This window comes from Crassostrea angulata, chromosome 4 (genome assembly GCF_025612915.1).
Source record: "Crassostrea angulata isolate pt1a10 chromosome 4, ASM2561291v2, whole genome shotgun sequence".
NCBI lineage: Eukaryota > Metazoa > Mollusca > Bivalvia > Ostreida > Ostreidae > Magallana > Magallana angulata.
The window spans coordinates 34,321,700-34,336,985 of NC_069114.1; the positions used below are offsets into that span (position 1 = coordinate 34,321,700).

Here is a 15,286-nt window from a genome sequence, read left to right on the forward strand (position 1 = left end):
ATAACAAAATATGATGAAATAAGTACAAAGATGTGATATGAAAATTAATTAATTTATTTATGGTTTATTGATTTTTGCTTAGTCATGCATAGCAGTAAATGAATGACATTTTTACAACTTTCAATAAAAATACAATTAACCAAAAACAAATACTCGGTATACAAACGTATACAAACTCTTCCATATATATAAATATTTTACATGCACTTTTTCTACGTGCCATAAAAATAAGTTACAGCACTTCTACGTAGTAATAAATATATCTTATACACAATTATAACATGCAATAAATGCTTCATGATGAAATATACAAAATAAAATCAACAACAAGTAATTTAAGTTGTGTTAATGAAATCTCATCTAATCACATGCATGTACATGATATATGTACATGAACAGTACATAAAATATGTACATGAACAAATATGTCATTTGGGACGGCAAGGCAGAATAACATTGTATGTAACATAACTAAGTCTCTGCTTCTAAAGAAATGTCAGATATTATTCAAACACTAAAAAATTGTTTTATTTAATGCATGGCAATGGAAGTAAATATGTCTATGAATGCTGTTTTTACTGAGAGCAAATATTATTCAAATTATGGTTGGATGTATGCAATAAAACTAAATTAAAACAAAGATAATCACTCTTTAAAAAGTCATGTATATCTCTTCTCATCTCTATAAACAGACTATGTAAAAATCAATCTTGAAAACAGCAAAACTAATATCTTTGAAATACCTAATTAAAAATTTACTTAACAAGACATGCTGTAATACAGTAGAACTAAAATCTTTGAAATTCCTACATTAAAATTACTCATTAAACAAGTCATGCAGTAATAAAGTATAAATCTTTGAAATCCATACATAAGAATTTACTTAACAAGTCACTGTAGCACATTTTGCTGTCTGGACGGATGACGTAATATGCACTGCAGTGTAAATAAGCCTAGGTAAAGTTTGATTTAGGCACTTTTATATAAACAACCTTTCAAGTCTAGCCTTTAGTATGTTTATGGGTCTACTGTAATCTATAACATCTAAATTCTAACCTTTATAATGCATCACATAAAAACAGTTTGAGTTGCAAATACCTGTTTATCAAATTTGAGATAAAAATGCATAAAGTTCATTTTAAGAGCAAAATGTGAAAAGGTTTTGGAGGGAATAGCAAACAATCTCAACATATTTAAGTATTTTGCATAAAAATACAGGATATGTACATGTATAGCAGATATGTCATTTAACAAGTAAAAATGAATCAACATCACAGTTTTAGTCATTACCCATGGTAATAGAATAAGTTTCTGAAATAAATCCAATATCAAACAGCTACCCTAAGGGAGAGAATCTCGGAGTACAACCAGTTGTGATTAGAATCTAGGAGTCAGTACAAGAGCCAGAAATCTCGGACACCTGTTGTCATAATCATTATCTCGAAGCACCAAAACAAATATGGTCATACATAACATAAAGGTAAAGAAAATATCAGTAACCTAGCATGCAATGTAACTGAATCCTTAGGAAAGGACTGTCATTCAGAAGAGTTTCATTTTTTACATGTATGTGAATGAGGTGTATGGTCAGTCTTGAGGTTTTCATATGTTGTCCAGGTCAAGCTCTTCATCTGAGCTGACGTCCGTCACACTGACGTAGGACCCCCGGGATGCTCGTCCTCCCTGGGTCCCTCCAGCTGGTACCGTGCTGGCTCCTAGGAATGCAGAAACAAAACATAGAATGAAGACATGTTAGGGGAATTGTAGAAGTGTAATTTCATCAGTAATATTCATTAAGTAAAACATATTTTTCTAACTTCAAAGAATATTTGATTTTATTATATGAATTCCTAGCTCTCTGATTAGCTGATACTGAAACTCCAGCTCAAAGAATATAGTACTACTTGGGTAGCTAAATTATTGTGTTGATCTCATAAACAGCAATAAATCTATGTTGTGTATCAATTTAAAAATAATATCAATGAAAATTAGGGTACAATGTTAAAGTGGTGAACAACTAATAAATTTTTTACAATCTGAAGTTTCCAATCACATTAAAAACATGCAGGAATATAATTTGCACTCACTGTTTACCATTACAAAACTAATGTGCACATTCACACTTTACTGAGAAAATATCCTTTCATGCAGTTGCAATTGCCAATGGCAAAGCCAATAATGTTATCAATTATATGGAGGTAAAGAGCAACTCTTTGCCTTTCAAAGTTGCCTACCTTTGGATGATGATCCCCACACGCTTGTACCATAAGTGTTGGTCGTATCAGAGGCATGACTACTTCTCACTTGCACTGGGGCTCGCCTGAAAAACAAAATTCAAATCATTTTAAAAGTACATGAAATGACACAAAAGTATTAATTACTCATCAAGACTAGGATGTTTTACAGGTTTTAGCTAGCATGTTCAACAGGTTTTAGCATCAAATGCACATTTGTTTAGATATCTCTAGAACGGTCAACAATTCCACAAAAATGACAGACAGGCATGTGACCTACTTTGGTGCTGTGGCAGCGCGGGGCTCATCCTCCACAGGGGACACATCCCAATCACTGTCCGAGAAGTCATCCTAAAAAACACATTGAAGGGTTGATATATACTGGCAAAATAAAACTGTATAAAGTTTAATTTCGAATTCAAAACAGTTTAAAGTTTCATTTCAGTTTCAAAACTGTCTTGTTTGGCTAGACTAGACAGCAGAAAATATAGTAGAAAATGTTTTCTGTGAAATTATTACAAAATATACATATACAGCAAAATACGGTTATAGCCAACATGCTTATAATGAATTGACACTTACAGCGAAGTGATTTCCATTCCTCGTGACTATATTATATGTTGTAACCTTGACAGATATGAAGAATTACGCCTATAACGAAGCAAAATCGATCATTTCTTGCACTTAGCTATAATCGTGTTTTACTGTATATGTACAGTGTACAAACTCACAAGAACGTCCTCCTCTTTTTTTCCACCCATAGTGTCTACTGCTCCAGCTAACTTCTTTTCTTTGCGACCCTAAAATTGAACATTTACATGTACGTGTTATTTATTTCTTTTACTCTAAGTAAACTGAAAAGGATAAAGGACATTAATTCCTATCACACAAGTTAAACTGATCGACAGATAGGGTACAGGACGTTACACCTGCAAGAAAAACTTGCTCAAAAACATTCACACTTTACAACACATAAATGAATGCAATCATTTGTTTCAAAGCATTTTTTTAGCTGGCTTTTCATTATATGTATTTTATGAGTGTACTCACAGCTAACTGCATCTCTATGGTACGTGAGAGTTCCGCGACCTTCTGACCTTTGGGCTGTACAACGACTGGTCCACCCCGGGCAGGTGAGGTAGAGAGACCAGGATTTCGGACAGGAGAGGACTGAACCCTGATAGGGCCTGGAGCTGTTCTAGACTTCGAAGGTAGAATTTCTTCCTCTAAATCACTAAAACATACAAATTCATTTTGTTAAGTGATTGTGATACATGTTCATGAATATGCACAATGGCAATAATTCATAGAATATTTCAGTACAAATTTCTGTAAAGATTTTTTTCCTGTAGTGCACATGTACAAACATGATATTACATGCACCTCCTTTTCTAAAAATCATATCTTTATTAATGAAGCAATAACCATTAAGCATATAATTTCAAAATCCAATTAAATGATGACCAAAAAAGTCCTACCTAACATCTGAATCCCAAACATCATCTTCATCATCATCTTGAACCTTCCCCCGAGACTGAACCTGCACTGGCTGTCTAGCCCCAGGTGTGGGTTGGCCTCTGGGGGCAGGGATTCCCCTTCCCCTCCCCGCAGGCCCTGACTTTATCACCCTGACATGTTCAAATGCTGGTGCTTCACTTTCTTCCTCTGTCTCTTCATCTTCCCCAGATTCCCACTGAGTGCTGGTCCACTCTAAGCTTGAACTGAAAGAATCAGTCAATGTTAGTTCATGTGTATGCACATGTATAGTAAGTATGTATACGCTAATGCAAACAAAAGAGTTAGATTCTATATTTATTCTGAAATGTACAAACTAACAAAGTAGAGCACAGGGAAAACATCAAATAATTCTCTATGGATACGAATACCAGTATCAATTCATATTCATTAATTTCCAATACAACAACTAATTAGCATACTAATGAATATTCTAATGCCACTGTCATTTAATAGTCTTATGCAAATCAATAAGAATATGTATCTGCAATAAGGTATCTTCATTATTTGATGAAATTAAGAAAATTGCCTATGGTCCTTACCCTGTGGAGTGGGGCGTCCTTTGGGGACTGCGGGGCGCAGGCTTTGGTTGTTGCTGAGGGGCTGCTGCCCGTGAGGGCTGAGTCTGGGGAGGTGGGTACCTGCCCTGACCAGAGGATGCTGAGGTGGGTCTTTGGGGAGTGGACATGGCTGGCTGTCTGGCGACAGGAGCAGGAGGCTGTCGTATAGGAGACTGGTTGGCTGACCGGACAGGACTCGAGGTTCCCGAGGCTGTCATACTGGTATTCATAGCACGAGGAGGAATTCCTGATCTACCACCTAAAATAAGGTCAAAAAATTTCCTGGTAATAAAAGTGTATGAATAGAAATATTTACATGTATGTTCAGTTAAAACTATCTTTGAACAATACCTGAAGGGGGAGGAGGCGATTTCTTCTGTTGCTTCAATTTTTCACGAGCCAAATGGTCAGCATGTGCATTACACTGCTTCCTGAACTCGGTGAAGATTGGATATTTCTAAGCAACAAAAAATCCAAATCATCATACATGTACCGGTACATAAATCAACATACGAAATTCAAGCTTATCGTAAATGAAACATGGAGTTTCACAATACTATTTGACAATATGGAGTTTCAAAATTAGAAAACTACAAATGTACCTGCACTGTGCTTTGTCTCCTCTGCTTCAGTAAGGCCAGTTTACTGATCAACAAATCATCAGGAATGCCTCTTGTTTCCTTAAAACAACAGACAATGATTTACTTAAACATTTGTTCATTGTGAATTCAGCTTTCCAAGTTCTTCAAGGGCAAGGAATTTGCCTTTTTTAGCTAAGTGATACATGTAGTACATGCATCATCATTTAATCAATCGTGGGTATTTTGAGCTTAGTTAAGGCCAAAAATAATTAATGTATTAGTTCTCATCACTGCAGCATAAGATCAAATGCCTCAAGCACTGATTTATTTTAATGCCATATTGACAGGGAGGGAATCTTAAAACCAGTACTGATACATAAAATGTATTACAATGTCAGGGTTGTCTATTTTTCATTTCAAACACAATCTAGCTATAAACTAGACCTCAAGACCCCCTTCTACTTTTTTAATTCTCCCTTATACATCAATTTTTAGATACAACCCTGCAATGTACTTTATATAGTGCTGAAATTTTTTGCTTTGAATAGAATAAGGATACGAAAATTTTGAGGTAAATGTAAACGCCAGTACATGTACTGGCATAAGGATATGGACATACTGTTGGGACTTTGAGCTAAGTGATAGCACAAGGATGAGGACATACCGGTGGGATCCCAATCTTGTCCAGGCTGTCCTGCAGTAAGGAGATCAGCTCGTCCCTCATCAGCCTGAGGGTCGGGTTCTTCCTCAGTTCCTCCAAAAACTGGGTCGTCCTCAGTGTCAGCTCTCCACTCCTGAAGGAACTGTTACACAATGCCAGAGATTAACAATAGATATTTATATAAATATAAGATAGGCCAGATTAAAAAATAGTGTGTTTCTGATTCCTTAACTTTTCCAATACCTATTTTTTTTTGTAATTAATTTGTCTGGGTTTCTTTTAACAAAAGATTTTGCATGTGGATTTAAACGATAAAATATCAAAATAAATTCTTAATACCTATGAAGACCCAATTTTCAGTCTGGAATAGGAAACACAATATTCATTTACTCTGTCCTAATAGCTTAAATTAGCTTCTTTATGTTACTGATGATGCTAAAATGAATATGCAGTGTCAGAATTTCATCTGTTTTCCTTGCGTAAATACTTATTTCCTTCAAATTAAATTGATGATTTTGTTTGCTGTTGTTAATCAAACTTGATTAGGTACCAGGTAATATTGAATCTCTCCCCTACTCCTGCAATTCCAGGAAACTTTACTTTTACTTTTACTGCTGACTAAGTTAAGGTTTTCTGTGTTAAAATGCTCTAATCTACCTTAAATAATCATGTTACTTTGTGTGAACTGTATTTAGTTCATAATTGTTTTAGTATAGCAAACGGTAAACATTCTCATGAATCAGCTGCTAAAACTACAGAATTAAGTCTGGGTCCATCTTAATCAACACACAGTTTTATAAATCGTGTTATCCAGAGCCACTGTGGTCTAAAACTATATAACAGTGATGTCCTTTTTTCACTTCCACCACTGTGACCACATTTCTAACAGCTCTACATATAAACCACTCCCACTCCTTATTAGAACCAGTTTTCTATAACTACCACCTCTACCCATGCATTTTTACACAACACTGCAGCCTGTGGACACTGTCCGACAGAACCCACCCTCTCATGGTCAGAAACCTGATGGTGGGGGAGGTCACAGAACCAGAACTTTCCTCCTCCTCCGACACAGACTCTAGGCTTCCTCTGTAATGTGGTCTCAGAGAGGTCAACCTAATTCTCTGTTTCAGCTTTACATTCATATCATTTATGTATAAAGATTATGTACAAGTTTAATCCCATACAAAGCCCTGACAACTGCATGTTTTTATATCCACAACCCAAACATTGCAGTTTATTCCAGATATATATGACTAAATCTATATGCATGCATGTCTTTCAAACAAAATGAACATGAATATGGATTATTCGGATATGACGTTTGTTCAAAAAAGCTTATGAGAATTAGTATCCCACACTTAATGATTTCAATCTACATGTATATGTTACAATTTTACAGTGTATCTCAGAACGGTGACGTACATGTTATGTATATTGTTTTCTATGTGCATGTACCATGTAACGGTACTACACATATAGTGATCATGAATGATGAAATCAGTATCTTAAGACTTACTCCATTGTACTATGCATGGACTCCCTGCCAAAGCTTCCTGTGCCCCTTGCAGATTTCATTTCTGAAAAATAATTGGAATGCAAATCAAGCAACTCATAGAAGTAAAATTTAAATAACAATCTACCGGTACAACCAGTATAATATGTTCATTTGTTAATTAGGGAGAAAGCATTAGCTGTTCTTCTGATGAATACACTTTTTTTTTTACCTGTATCCTCGTCATCATCGCTGGGCTCCATCATCAGCTTGGTTGGGACCTCTACTCCACTAGGCTGTCCCCCACGGGGCGTCACCCTCTCCGGAGAAGCTGCTGCACCCTGTGATGTCAAGAAATGGAGTTAGATCATGCCAGCCATGCAAAATTTTTGTCTTTCTTAATACAAACTTAACAAGTTTCCTCTATAGTAATATCAAGAAACAGTTTCAGAGCATATTTGCAACAGAGACACAACATGTTGTTCTCCTATGATTAAAACTAGCATTTTCTTGACAATGTTGATCATTCTTTAACATAATTTATTGTTTAATAAGTAGGAGTATTGGTTAATCAGTAAAGCAATGCCACTTTCCAATGACCTATTATTTGACACACAGACAGGTGTGGATTAGCAAATTGTAGATATAGGAGATAATTCTCATAGCTGTAAACAGTCATTACAGTTAATTAGAACGGCTAAAGTTGTTTTTTTTTTTTCTATAAACCTTGTCACCTTCTTCATTGAATTTAAATCCAGTTGTTTTAAACAGTTGCATGATTTAAATGAATTCAGTGAGGTTATTCACACCCAAAATGATGTACTGGCAAATGTAAGCAATTTCCAGCAGCAAGATTTAAAATTATGGTAATATGAAACACATTAATGAGGCATGAAAATATACATGTAAATATCAGTTCTCTTCTTCATCACATACATTGTAACTGTGTCGTGTGACCCACATCACCGATAGAAATACTTACAGCATCTTCCAACATTTCCTCAATTTCATCCTCTACAGGTTTCTCGATTTGAACTTCCTGTTTACGGGGCGGAGGTTTACGCTGTGAGGATTAGCAATTTAGCATGAAGTTAGAAAGGTAAAACACAAACAATGACATCAACACTTCAACCTGAGTCACACAAGCTTTTTTATGTAAATTGTGAAGAAAGTGATAATATTATTTCAGTTTCAATTGGATTATTACAATTTTATTAAGTTGAGGATCAAGAGGACTGAATTTTAGACAGAGAATAAACACCACTTTTGAATTTGGCATCTGAAAGTTTTAAAAATAATGAAGGAACATCTGTGCCTGATATTTTTTGTTGATGCATGTGCATGACTGGAAAACAAATTGTGCTAGCTTTTTATAAAACACACAAAAACAGCAACTCGATGACATTGTATGAACTTTGTGGATGGCATAGTATTAATTAATCTTAGTCTTGATTGATGACATGATTTCTTATTAATAAATGAATATCTTGGAAAAATGTAATTTAATCAGAAAGGTGATAAAGGTCCGAATTTGCAGACAGTTACAGATCCGATAACTCGGCGATAAGCCTTACCCTGCTTCTCTCCTCTCGTCTTGATCTCCTGTCCATCTCACTCGTGTGGGTGGACGACTCCAGGCTGGCATTTCTTAGCTGCCTCTCCAACTGCTCCTTCAACATGGCCACTTCTTCCTTCTGTTGCCGTAGTAACTCCCGCTCATTGTCGACATCATCCTGAAGGTCACCCAGGTTTGACTTCTTGCCGAGGCGTTGCTCCATTTCAGTCATAGCACGCTCAGATGACTGGTACTTTTCATTCATGTCTTTTAATTCTCTCATGAACATTTCCTTAATTTTCTCAATTTCCTTCTAAAAGACAAAGAAACAACATATTGTTGTACAAAAAAAATGATAATTGTTTTCATTTAAAATCTATATATTTTTAACAGTTCACAATACATTATTATTTACTAACTGTTGAACTGATGTGACCTGATCAAGAAATGGATAAGAGGGATTTAATGCACAGATACATAAGCTTAATGTTTTGAAGAAAAAATATAAATTTCTTTATACATTGTAAAATAAACAATTATATCATTCTGGTTTAAAGTTTTTGGGAGTTTTTTATTGCTTGGGTTTGAATACCTTGTCTTCCTCTTGAACTCTAATAACTTCCATCTTTGCTGTGGTGTCTTGCAATTTGGGAGATGTACTTTCATGAAACTGTAGGGGAAAAAAGTTCTGTCATAAACTAGATATAGATATGTGAAGGTGTAATACATAACATTGATTTTTACTTCATTCATTTATTTGGTGTAATGTTGCATGGTATAATTAGATAAACCCTGTCACTTACTGTCTGCGCATGTTCCTGTTGAACTTGAAACTGTTGGAATATTTCTTTTGTTTCTCTGACAGCCTGGGGAATTTGACCAGTGCTCTGCTCTGCTCCCATGGCAACTGATGCTGCCTTGCCCGAGAAATCATTATGGCGGCGGTTTATATGCGATTGGAGAAATGATGAATTGAGGAAAGCTTTAGGGCAGAATGGACACTGAAATGACAACCATTACATGTACATGTGTGCCTGGTATAAGGTATGTTGATATTCATTTGCATGACAAAAATTGGTTGTAAGAAAATAATCTCTCTGTGATTCTGTTTGGAAGTTGCTCCAGCTCTACCTTATTGTAACTGCCTGAGCCAGCGTGAATGAGTTGTTGCTGAGCCATTAGTAACTTCTTTCTTTTGTGACTCTCTTTCTTTGTTTCTGCCAGGTCCTTCTTAACTTTTTCTAACTGGGCTTTTGTTTCAGCATGATCCTGAACAATAAAACACATTGAAAATGGTTGTCATTTTTGTAAATCTCATCAACTGAGATATGCTGTAAATATTTCATATTTTTTTAAGTATATTTAGTTATTGTGATTGTTCCTGTACTTATTATCAGCACTTATGCAGATTTCCATTCAATTATTCTATTAATGATTCAATCCACAAAAAAATTTATTGTTTATCACTGAAATGGATCCAAAGAAGATATTAAAATGAACACAGAAAAAGGTTTGCCTTACAGACAACCATGAAAAAGTTCAGGATGTTGGGAAAATTTGTCAATGAAGGTATCAACAAAAATTTTGTCAAATATGAAGTTCTTTTTACCTCTTCTTCCTTTTTGATTTTCTCTTCCATACTGGAGACAACTCCTGTCAGGTATTCTTGGGAGTGCTGTGTAATGATGATAACAGGAGTTAAAAATACATGTATATGTTTACTCTAGATGCAATACCGTAGTCTAATGAATAGAAATTCTAATACCAAATATCATACCATTTCTGAGAAATTAGAATTAAACTAAAGTTTCTGTCTAATTGGTTTTTAAACACAATTTATGATATTCATGTACATACCAGTAAATATTCAATTGTCAGCTGGGCCAGTTTGAAGAGTTTTATGAAATTTGGATCCACCATTCTTACATCCTGAAATTTGAAAATGATTATGATATCAAATTCTAATAACAAATACGAAATTGACTGTGCAAAAACTATATTTATTTAATAAGGGTCTTCAATGGTCCCCTAAATTTCACATAGATAATTCTTACCATTTATACTTTATTGTGTAAAACTGCTTACATTTAAAAAGTTTTTTCCCAAAACATTTACAGTCCCTAAAACGTTCTGCTTTCCCACTTGAACAGTGACTGAACGGTTAGTGCATGCTGAGCGAACGGTGAGCGCTCCCTGAACAGAATTTAGCGAAAATCAGAGCACAAAGTGAAGGGTAAACGATATATGAATGTTATTAATGCAAGATAAATAATTTATTCGGATGGCCTTGGAATTTATCCTTACATTGTGTTTCGTCGATAATCAGGAAGAAGTAACAAATAAACTACAAGTTTTAAATGTTATCGGTCTAAATTTAATATTATCTGACTGAACAATAAGTGAACACTGAATGAATAACGAGTGCAAGGTGAATGCTTTGTGAACGCACGGTGAGCGTGAACAGAGCAGTGTGGAGATTGCAAGTGAATGCACTGTGAGTGCATAGAAAAATTGGAAAATAGAACGTTTCAGCTACGGACTGTATGTTACAGAAAAAACATTGTATTCTTGTCAGATATATTAATAAATATCTAAAACAAATTACTGAATAAAAATATTTACTTGATCAAAGATATATGCGCTATATTTTTCATATTTGAAAAGAAAGTAAGTTTTGTCTCAATTAGATTATAATGCACAAAGTAGCATCATTTATGACAACAAATTCTGCCTGTAAGGATATAAATATGAAAGAGGTAAATAAATATCTTTTATTAATCATATTGTGTTATTGGAAATAAAAATAATTGTTCAAAATTAATATATGATAAACTGTACGTGTAGCTACATAGAATATCTACCAGTTCAGCCTCAATGTTGCAAAATGTCAAGTTCATGATGTTTTCTTGAAGAGCATTAAAGTCCAATGTCCTTGCCACTTGGTCAACATCCACTGAAGCAATTCTCCTCCAGTCAATTCTTTCATATCTCTTTCTGAATGCAAAACTTCTTCCATTTGAGTTTTTACTGGCATAAGCAGATTGGTGACCCATGTTTATTCCAAGTTGTGGGCCTGCTGCCCCATGCCCATTGTACTGTGACATAAATTGTGTGGCCATCTGTCAATTATTGAAATAAACACATAATAAAAAGGTGCTAACAAAACAATAACAAATCCAAAGATATGTGAATGCATGTGCATTGCAACATATAAAAACAAAGATTGTACAGTTTGTACAACTATCTCAAAGACCTCAACCTCAGTAAAATAACAAAATACAAAACAAAGACATAAATAATTGACCTAATGTTGACCAGTAAAACCAGCTATCCACCCAACGTGCACTGCCTGGACAAGTCCATGCACGAATTTAAATTTCGTAAATTGTTTATAAATTTACTTTTCCTGTATGTATGTTATTTTTACAAAAAAAATTAAATAAATACCAATAATTCAATGAAACTGTATAGACAGCAGATTCTAACAGAGTGCGTTATCTGTTGTTTCCATACAAACGCAGGTAAACAATCGATACACGCAGGTAAAAACTGATAAAAGCATCTTTCATGGATTAGATGCAACTCAATATTATTTTCACTTACCTTGAGTAATATGCAAAAGTTAACTATCCGACGATCATTATTCCATAATTCAAAATTTCGTGTCAACCATTCTATATCATTCGTTTCATCCTCTCGGACTTTTTCACCTGGAATTTTTCTCCAACCGCCATAACAAAGCACAAGTTAAGTCGTGTTTGAACACATTCGTTTTCGTGTGTAATTTATACGGAATGCAACCAATTAACATGATTAACGGTAAACACAGATTGTTTTCACCTTTTTAATTAATAAGATTAACTATTTAAATTATGATTTAGTCATTAAAATTGCTGTATTAATTTTCTAATAATACTCTATCAAACAGTTAATTTGGTTATGGTATCAAATTAACGCTTAAATCATGGATTGAAAAGGAAAACCAGATAAATTAACTAATTAAATTTATCAAGCAAGTTTTTGTTGTTTGACAAAACTTGAGTATGTGGGTGTGTTTGTGTTAAAAAAAAAATTCAACAAATGTTAATACTAATAAATTTGGGAACCTTATGAATACAAATGACATTGATTCATTAAAAAAAATTGTCCATATATTTGTTAAAAAAATTTATTTATTTTATTTAACTCTGTACTCTTCCTAACTTGACCCTGCATTTGTATATTTGTAAATATTTTTATTTTTTGTACCTCATGTACCATTGATATGGTTTGAGAGAAATAAACATTCATGTTAAGTTCCTGTGGGCGGGGGGGGGGGGGTGGAGTTGGGTGCGGGGTGATGAAAATCCATTTTTTGCAGGCTGGTACTGGTATCTCTTTGATGCACATAGATTTTGTTCACTAAAATTTCCACATGTGCATAATTTGAACAATTCATTGGAATGAAATTATAAAAGGGAAGGGGGATTAATTTTAAAAAATAGAAAGAGTTATTTGCAGAATTGTGCATATATCATAGATTACCTGCGGTCTTAATTTTTCCGACACATTTATTAATTCAGACTGTACTACTAGTAGATTTGTGTAGATAAAAAGTAAGTGTTAAAAAAAAATTATATAATTTTCGGGGATGTTTTCTTTAGTTTCATATTCAAATTGATTAAATAAATTATAATAAACTACTAGGAAATAGATATCTAAGATAACTTTTGATCAAGGTAGCGTAATTTCTGGACAAAACATGACAATGAATTTGAGAATATGAACAATGTACACAATCATAATTTATAATCACATATTCTTGACGTTCAGACTCAAACAAACTCGTCTCTCTGTGGTTGAAAGATCTCTTACGAACTTCAAGAGATTCATGCTAATGGGTTGGGGATTTTTAAAAATTATTTAGAAATATAAATATCAATTTTTAAAAAAATGACGAGTTTCTTTATTTAATGTTTTATTGTTTCCAATCTAATTAGAATTAGAACTTCCATCCACTCCCCGGTTTTCCATATGTCACGCGACACATCAAAAACGGGGAGTGGACGAAAGTTCTAATTTCTGCATTTTTTGTATTGTTTCTAATTATGCTATAGAATATTTTGATTTTACTATACTTTAACTGAATCGGAGTCTGCATGGGGATTTGCAATTTTTAGCAAGAAGAGGTTCACAAATTATGCTTAGAAATACTTTTGGTTTGAAAATGAATTATCTTTTATAGTGATACATTTTGTAATACACTAAAATGGCAAAATGTGCACATCAAAAATATTCGTCGGCATCGAAAGAAAATAATTATGCTGAAATGCTTAATTAAAGTCAATGATATAGAGTTCAATACGCGTCGCAAACTGGGATGTTAACAGAAAAAAAATCATAAGTTTTATTCTAAAGGATTCTTATCAATGAAGAGCACTTGTACAGTTTTTAACTCGATATTCATTTTATTGTCTTGTCAATATATAAGCATATTATGCCTTTTCACTTATGGAAATATTTTGCATTATTAATCTTAAATTGTGATTTAAGTTCTATTGACACCCCTAGATTTTATATGATTAAAAAAGCCTTAATTATCATATAGCTAGGTTTGATTTGATTTGCAATTGCTATAAGCAGTGTGGCACCCCTCCGACCCCTTCTCCTTATTACAATCATCAGAGAGAAGAGGCCAAGGGTAGTTTTATGAATCAAATAAATATGGAGTTTTAATTAAAGAACTAAGAAAGATGTTTAAAAATTTTGATATTAGACGATGAAAATGTATAAATAAAATATACGCACTAAGGTATATGTCATTGAGTATATCGATAATAATATGGATGTTTATTTATTCAGAAAGTACAACTTTGGGCAGTACAACCCATCAGTATATAATCATACATTGTAATCACTATAATTTACAAATATGCAATATTTAGACTCCCTTGAGTCAGGGAGGAGAGGGGCTGGTCAACATAGTTTCATTTTTAAAGAAAATATTTTGCGAAATTAAATTGTTCTCGAATAAACCTTGCGGGCGTTCGAATTAATGTAACAGTCTATATCTTTCCGGATTTAGCTCTGTAGACAGTACATGTACACGGGCATGGACAGATTACCTTATTGCCTGACGTCATTACATAAGGATTTAAAATCAATAAATGATTTATACATAGGCCTCGGAACCGGGGTAGCCCCCCCCCCCCTTTTTTTTTTTTGCAAAGTTAGACCACAGAGGCATCGTATCCGCTCTACACTCTATAACATATATAAATAATACACGTATTATTTATATATATGTCATAGAGTGTAGAGCGGATACGATACCCCTGTGGTTAGACCTAACCATAAGGCCATAGCATCATAGAGGTTTTAGCCCCCCCCCCCCCCCACACTTTTTCTCGCAGGAAAGATAATTGTTCCTAAATTTACCCTGAAAAGATGGAAATCTTGAGAAGTTGGAGTGATAGGTATACTAGCCCCCCCCCCCCCCTCTTTTGTCTGTCATTTGATTTCATTTTGACTGTATGCCAACATGATGATGTCAATAAACCATTAATATGATAATTTCGATCTTTTTCCGTTTTTTAATTTTTTGACCCACCCCTTTTTGTTTTTTTTTTTTACAAAAAAAAATATGAAAACGATTCAATAATTAAATTTCAGGTGGTTGGTTGGTAAATGTTGTTTTACAGCAATT

General features: G+C 34.0%; 1 protein-coding gene across 2 annotated transcripts; it reads right to left on the minus strand.

Moving 5' to 3' along the window:
* Window positions 1-33: 33 nt before the first annotated feature.
* Window positions 34-12,345, minus strand: LOC128180067 (cilium assembly protein DZIP1-like). Of its 2 annotated transcripts, XM_052847879.1 has the most exons (21): window positions 12,205-12,345; window positions 11,463-11,720; window positions 10,459-10,530; window positions 10,211-10,276; window positions 9,733-9,870; window positions 9,405-9,602; window positions 9,194-9,271; window positions 8,621-8,914; window positions 8,029-8,109; window positions 7,279-7,387; window positions 7,071-7,131; window positions 5,555-5,693; window positions 4,912-4,989; window positions 4,661-4,766; window positions 4,292-4,568; window positions 3,713-3,955; window positions 3,285-3,468; window positions 2,966-3,034; window positions 2,515-2,585; window positions 2,235-2,320; window positions 34-1,715 (listed from the first exon to the last, which is right to left on the minus strand). In XM_052847879.1, the coding sequence occupies exons 2-21, from the start codon at window positions 11,718-11,720 to the stop codon at window positions 1,603-1,605; spliced, it is 2,721 nt and encodes a 906-aa protein (XP_052703839.1). In that variant the 5' UTR covers window positions 12,205-12,345; the 3' UTR covers window positions 34-1,602. The 2 variants fall into 2 exon arrangements, with proteins under 2 accessions (XP_052703839.1, XP_052703840.1); XM_052847880.1 differs by lacking the exon at window positions 8,029-8,109.
* Between the last annotated feature and the right edge of the window lie 2,941 nt (window positions 12,346-15,286).

Coding starts and splice junctions, on each gene's coding strand:
- LOC128180067 (XM_052847879.1), bottom strand. CDS start 11,720: ATGGCCACACAATTTATGTCACAGTACAATGGGCATGGGGCAGCAGGC. Junction 7,132..7,278: donor CGATGATGACGAGGATACAG/GTAAAAAAAAAA, acceptor ATTATTTTTCAG/AAATGAAATCTGCAAGGGGC. Junction 4,990..5,554: donor ACAAGATTGGGATCCCACCG/GTATGTCCTCAT, acceptor TGTTGTTTTAAG/GAAACAAGAGGCATTCCTGA.